This window comes from Oreochromis niloticus, linkage group LG9 (assembly GCF_001858045.2).
Source record: "Oreochromis niloticus isolate F11D_XX linkage group LG9, O_niloticus_UMD_NMBU, whole genome shotgun sequence".
NCBI classification, from domain to species: domain Eukaryota; kingdom Metazoa; phylum Chordata; class Actinopteri; order Cichliformes; family Cichlidae; genus Oreochromis; species Oreochromis niloticus.
Window position 1 is genome coordinate 20,582,910 of NC_031974.2, and position 6,655 is coordinate 20,589,564.

At 40.8% G+C, this 6,655-nt stretch overlaps 1 protein-coding gene across 4 annotated transcripts in view; it reads right to left on the minus strand.

The window, feature by feature from the left end:
• The window catches only part of rttn (rotatin), a 33,879-nt gene extending 27,490 nt beyond the window's left edge, over window positions 1–6,389 (minus strand). For 2 of the 4 annotated variants that reach the window (XM_003443574.5, XM_019363178.2), the window contains exons 1-11: window positions 6,217–6,388; window positions 5,757–5,944; window positions 5,251–5,440; window positions 4,988–5,068; window positions 4,803–4,893; window positions 4,414–4,528; window positions 2,752–2,902; window positions 2,302–2,470; window positions 1,502–1,692; window positions 1,148–1,263; window positions 81–248 (exon numbers count right to left, since the gene is read on the minus strand). In XM_003443574.5, the coding sequence (XP_003443622.1) occupies window positions 81–248; window positions 1,148–1,263; window positions 1,502–1,692; window positions 2,302–2,470; window positions 2,752–2,902; window positions 4,414–4,528; window positions 4,803–4,893; window positions 4,988–5,068; window positions 5,251–5,440; window positions 5,757–5,944; window positions 6,217–6,247 (1,491 nt within the window). In that variant the 5' untranslated portion in view covers window positions 6,248–6,388. Of the gene's footprint in view, window positions 1–80; window positions 249–1,147; window positions 1,264–1,501; window positions 1,693–2,301; window positions 2,471–2,751; window positions 2,903–4,413; window positions 4,529–4,802; window positions 4,894–4,987; window positions 5,069–5,250; window positions 5,441–5,756; window positions 5,945–6,216 lie in introns of all 4 variants that reach the window. The other 2 variants (XM_025910183.1, XM_025910184.1) reach the window with 2 other exon arrangements.
• Window positions 6,390–6,655: the final 266 nt, after the last annotated feature.

Sequence of the window (6,655 nt, forward strand, 5' to 3'; positions counted from 1 at the left end):
GTGTGACGTTCATAGAATGATTAACTTTCAAATGGAAAACAGTAACTGAATCAAAGTGATTCTGTCACACAAGCACACACCTTCTCGGGTGGGAGGATGGTCTGTAGGAGTTTAATAGTAAATATCGCAGAGCCTATGTAGGCTATTCTATGGTGAACCTGAGAATTGTTGGGAGTATCCACTGAACAGCTGTGGTGATAGCTCAGTATATCCCCCAGTAGCTCCATGCAGGTTTGCAGCTTCTCTTTCTAAAATAAAAACAAGCAAAAATGTAGACAAACGCACACACTTCCACATAAACGCACCATTATGTGCACATGTACTCGCACTGTATGAATGCTCACACACAGTCAAGACACAGCTTCTGGCTGCGAGCCAAGAGAAAAATTGTTCGTTCCAGGGGTTAGGAATTGAATGTAATCAGATTTCAGGGTTATTTTGGGACGAGATACAGATCCACCCTATCTCTGTATGAATAAATTGGAACAATCTATTCTCAGCCACTTTGTTCTGGGTGTAAAAATTGTTCAATGGAAGATGAACACCAGCAGGGGGCAGTACATGCCCTCTGCATGGCTGAGGCGGGCATGAACAGTTTGGTCCATTCCCACAGGAAAAACCTAGAGGTTTGGCACACAAAAGCTGCTCTCCACATAAAGATGACAAAATAGTTCTCAGGCTGCAAGGCTCTGGGCATGTATTAAACAGCAGAGGGCCACAGGGGCCTGGACTTGACAAGTGTGTAAATCCCCCTGCAGAGGAACATACCCTTTAAAACAGCCATGCAAGATAACAAATGATTCTGCATGGTAAAAAAAATACACCTGTTTAACACAATCTATTGTGGGGACTTTATGCACGTAATAAATGAAGACATTTACTAGCCCTGCAATTCTGTGCTGGGATAAACCCAAGGGTACAGATGGGAAGTTTGCATGTATGCAAGAAGCACTTTATAACCAGCAGAAAGCCTCTGTAACCTTTATATAACACAACGCTCAATCACGTGCCCGCAGTTCTCCTTGACAGTTGAGTACCGTATGCCTGTGTGTCTGTGGCAAATTGTCTGGTGGCCAAGTCAGTTCCCCTTTTCACTGAAGTGTCTATTCATCTACATAAGAGGCTGTCATGAGTTGTGTTGACTTGCCAGCTCCATCCCCGCCAGGCTGCGATCGTCCCAGACCAGCTCACAAACGCTGTCCCCAAGCAGGAGGACAGCGTCACACAGCAGCTCCAGAACGCGATGGAAAGCATGCAAACCTTCTGAGAAACAGCAGAGTGAGAGAGAAAACAAAGCAAGAGTGGAAGAAATGTTTTGACGTGTTCAAATAACAATGGAGAGAATCCAGTCAATGTAGAGAAACAGGTGAGGGAATCTTAAGCTCAAAAACAAATGAGACTGAGATTATTGATTAATGGCTTAAAAAAAAAAATAGTTTTACCACTCATATATTACCAAATAAGATAAATTTTAAAAAAAAACAAGCATACTGACACTTACCTGTCTTAAGCAGTGGTATGGCACACTCCATAGAGGCAACAGTAAACTGAGCCAAAGTGAGCTGCCGCAACTGCAACTCCAACACATCTTCTACACCCAGATCAGGAAGCTCCACATGGGCCACATCTGCAGGTGAATGGGCCATCTGTCTGGGGGCCTGGACTGCTCCTCCACCTCTGTGTGAGCTGCCACTGGATGAATTGCAGACAGACGGAAAGACAACTGTAAATTTGTGATCTGTTCTTGGACCATTCAAATGCAAGGAGTGACGTATCCGCTGTATAGGGATGGAACATAAAAATGAATATGCCATCACATGAATCAAACCTGATTTTTAAACACTACAGACCGGCCGCTAGAGGGCTCCTAGTGTTGTTCATATTTAGAAGAACATCCTTCACAGTCTTTCTTTTCTTTCACACTGCTTTATCGTCTTGTGTGGGCTGCTGGCGTCACTAGTGATTTTGTCATTATCAAAGCCACAGAAAACCCTACTGTGCACAAATTCTCAAAGAAATGTAAGACTCACTTCTTAAGCCTAATGAAAAGAATTGAAAATGGTGAATCACGTCAAGAATATCATTTCTACAAGCAAGGTAGAATGACTAACGTAATACCATGCACGCCTCAGAAGTGTGACAAAAAGCTAAAGGGAGTCTCTACTCTCGGTGCCAATATGATTACTAACATCTATGCAAACAATACCTTAAACAAGAAAAGATACACAAAAAGAGACAAATTTTTATTGTTTTTTTAACTATAATTTCAAACATACAGTCATGTCGATTTCATATGCGTACCTATTAGAAGCTGCGTCTCCATCTTGACCATCTCCTCTGGCTCTCTGGCTTGTGCGTCCCACTAAAGAAGGCCGGGGAGAGCACTCGGACCCAGGAGAGGAGGCCCCGGAACGCTGGGTCCCCAGAACCTCCTGGGTGTAGGAGAAGGACGAGTTCTGAGAAACTGGATCTACACACCCACAAATAAATAAAACAAATAAGTTAGATGCTTTGACACGATTTGTGAATATAAAAATGAGGAATTCACATTGTGGATGCAATATATTCTAGATCGGTTTTAGACTTGAGTTACAAGAAAAATACAGCTGATTAATGGAGGTGATAGATACCAGGTAGTAACATGTGATTTACTGATTATAAGCATGCAAAAATAACTGAAAAATCACCACATAGATGACAGTGGAAGATATTGCTTTCATTATTTAAAAACAAGTAAAAAGGGCACGCTACCTTGTTTCGCAGAGTAGAAGCTTGGGTCTTGATGAAAGCGCAGCCGCCTTCTTAATCCCACACAAAGCTGCCGGAGACAGGAAAGAGCCGACAAGTAGAGGTAGCCTGACTCCTCTTCACCTGGACCCAGCCTCAATAGGGACAGAAGGTTCTGCAAATGGAACGGGATGTCAGCAGCATAACAGATTACATTACTGCTAAGGTGTTCAGTGGATGAACACCTTGTAATATCCAATAAAAATTTTATTGCAAATGTGTAAAAACTGCATATTAGTCAATTTACAAAGCTACGCCGAGACAAACACACTGTGTATATACCAGACTTAAAGTCAAGACTGACAGAAAAGTCGTAATAAATTTCACTGGATAAAAAGGGCAAATGGAATTGAATTATTGAAGCAGCAATTTGTTCAGAGTTCAGATTCCCTGCCCTCTGAAGCTAATGATGTCATGTCTCTAAATTCAAGCCTTTTAATTTTGCTTAATGGCTGCAGCAACTCGAAAGAGGACCAAGTAAAGCCACAAGAAGTACTTTTCCGTAATCATTTCTTTTTTGGTGATGACACTGCTGGGTGACAGTATGTTAATGCTACCGTGAGACCGATGTAATTTAATGCACCACTTTATTAGCAAAATAGTAATGTTCACTGTGGCTCATCAGGGCAAAATGATGTCTCCCCCAAAACTCTTTTTATGCCAGTGAAACAAAGAGCTCACAGCACTGATGTGCTTTGTTACCAAGATGACAGTGGGGAGATACATCACACAGTGTTGCTCGCTTCAAAAGAAATGGAGATGTATAGCTGTACAAAGTGGAAACTCATTGCAGACTTCAGTATTACGACCCCATGGATCAGCTGCCAGCAGAAGCCAGCAAGAGCCATCGAGGTCGACAGCTGTTCAAAGGCTGTGCCCGACAGCGTCCTGTTATACAGAAACTCTGCCGCTCAAGGAGGCCTTTGAGGGAAGAAGCAAAATGTTCTACCAAGGACTTTCACACCTTGCAAGAGGTACATCATGACAAAACTACATCCTAGCAGCAATCTAGTACCTGCTCAACCAAAGTAAGCCTTCGGGGGCCTCACAGCCTCCTACAAGATCAGGGACGCAGAATTATAAATGGATGCTTTGTTCAAGGACACCATTTGACAGGTTATTATTTTGACAGTGGTTGGAGCGGCCATCCTATAAATCCGCTATGAGCTGGTCACGCTAGCCACTCAAAACAGCGCACTGCATCTAATCGATGTGAATACCATTTGGCTGGAAAATAAAACCAGACTCTGAATTCTTGATTGGCATCTTCAACTTTGTTTCTTAGGAAACCAACAGTGAATAAAGCATTTTCAAACCAAGCGAGAGCAGCGTTTCTATTCAGTACAGGGATCGTTTCTGAACACAAGCACTACACATGATGGTTGCTAAAAATCACAGAGTCTATAAAATAAAAATAGTGAGAGCTCTTCTAATGCCCTGATAATTAAAAAATGGAAATTGCAATCACTACAGCATTGTCTCTTTCTGGTTGAGTGTGAACATTCTCTTTATATTAAAAAATAAAAACTAAACGAACAAAAAAAAGACACAAAACCTCCCAGCATAAACGTATAGACAATAGACATGTATACACACTAACAGTGCAAAAACACCCAGATTTAATACCTTTACAATGCCCGGCCTTTGCAGAAAGATCTCAGCAGGAAAGTCTTGCATAATGACATCACACAGAAGTTCACAAGTTGTTCGCACTAGGTTGGGATTGCTGCTCCCCAAGGAACTGTTTCAAAAGAACCACAACAGAGTTATTTTTAATCTCACACTTGTCGAGTTGATTAAATACAAAGAATTTCAGCAGTAAAGAACAACACAAATACTAGGTTATGTATAGAACTGGGCATCAAATAAAAACAGGTTTGAATTCAGAAATGGTTGAAAAACAAAGCTTGAATAAACAATACTGGTAATAATCTTATTTTGTCTAATTATAATACCATTACACTGGGTGAAAAGTGTAATATACTACTGCTTAAAGGCATGCGTCTGTCTCTTACTTCTCATTGGAAGAAAGTATGTGCCTGTCTGTGTTTGTCAAAGTCAGCCATGGAAACACAGAAAACTTCAGACATCTCACAGATTCGTGCACTATATAACACAGAGGGATAAAGCATGAGTCCTTTAAGGAAATAAAAATATCATGCATATAACATTAGAGAAAGATTTTTCAAGCAAAAGGAACCTGCTATCTTGTGAGGCGGTATATCCATATTATTTGGCATGCTCTTGTGGAAATAACCCATTTTAGGCAAATCCTCTTGAGCTGAAACAACAGAGACATGAGACTTGTAGCTGGGATAACATCTCCGTACAAGAAAGTTTAAAGCAGTTTGGTAATATAGACCATTTCAACCAAACTGACTCTAATATCATATTGTGAAAATGTAGTATTTTATGAATGACAGATGCTAAAGTTAAACAAATAATTGGCCTAACATTCAACACCTTTTGGAGATGTACTACGTGGTCCATGTGAGTAGACAACTACACGACTGGGGAGCAGTTCTGGTAGGTGGAACAGCTGGTCCAGGGTTCCATCAATGACAGCTCGCAGGCTGGGCTCCACGTTAGGAGACAGTTGGGTGAGAAAGTCCACCGCCCCAACGTCTCTCAGCATCTGGGCTGCACTTGGATGCTTTGAAGACACAATAGTGCATAATCAGAAAACTGGAAATTATATGTCTTGGTTTGATATAGTGTAAATTTTATACAGGTGACATAAGGTGTTGGAATCATGCAGTGAAAATCAGGACAAAAGTAAATCCTTCATCAATTATGCATTTTAAGCCTTGTTAGCTTTTGGAAAAAGAAAAAAATACTGAAGCTAAGGCCAAAATTACATTTAAAGTTCATGAGTGTAATTTGCCATCTGGCAGACTGCTCTTCTCTAGCTACAATCCTTGATTTATTCACCTTGCGTTGCATCTATTATCAGTATACTTCTTATCTACCTTTGATAAGGTTAAAAGCAATTCAAGGGCCTCTTCCTTCATTGGCACCTCGGGGAAATTGAACCACTCCAGAAGATACACAAACAGCATCTTCTCCTGGACAATATCATGGACGGAAATCAGGGAAAGATCCAGCTTGCATAAGATGCTCTTCAATGCTCGCACTCTTATCTCCACCAGAGAATGACCTGAAAGTTATGAGAAATCAAAAATATTAAACAGGGAAAAAATTGGAGCAGAGTTAGCAAAGGTAGCTAAGGTTCCCTGACTCGGGGTTCCTTTACAAAGTTGAACAGTTTCATGATAATTTAAGTGCTGTTATTCCAAATAATGACAGCCGCATATTAAAGTTGAGAGGAAGCTGCTATTGTTAGCGGCTAACGGGTTTTGTCATCATAAGTTAAAGTAAGCTATAGTCAGCTTCTTGCGCGGTATTTGCCTAGCTAACAGTTCAACTCACCCATTTTCCTTATAATGGAAGATAAATCCATTCTCGGTGTCAAGTTACGATAAGTTCTCCTGTGTTAAAGTTAAGTAAAAGCTTCGACCGAGGTTTGTACATCTGCTGAGCTGTTGTTCGCCAGCGTCATGTCAACAACGTCTGTTTTCAACTACCGCGCCAGCGTCACTCCACTTCCTGTGCAGGTCAGGACCGGGTGCGTTTACTTGAAGCAACGGTGTAGGAAAACTGATACACTGCAGAATTAAAGCTCTATTTTATTTTACATTAACACAAGTTACCTTGAAGGAAATATTTCAGCTAACTTAAAGTAAAATATTCGTATATGACATAATCATAATATAACATAATAACGTTTTCATCCATTTAAAATAAATGCGGCACTAAGGGGTCAAAAGAATCCCGAGGGACCATAAATTATCAGCAGCTGCAAAAAAAT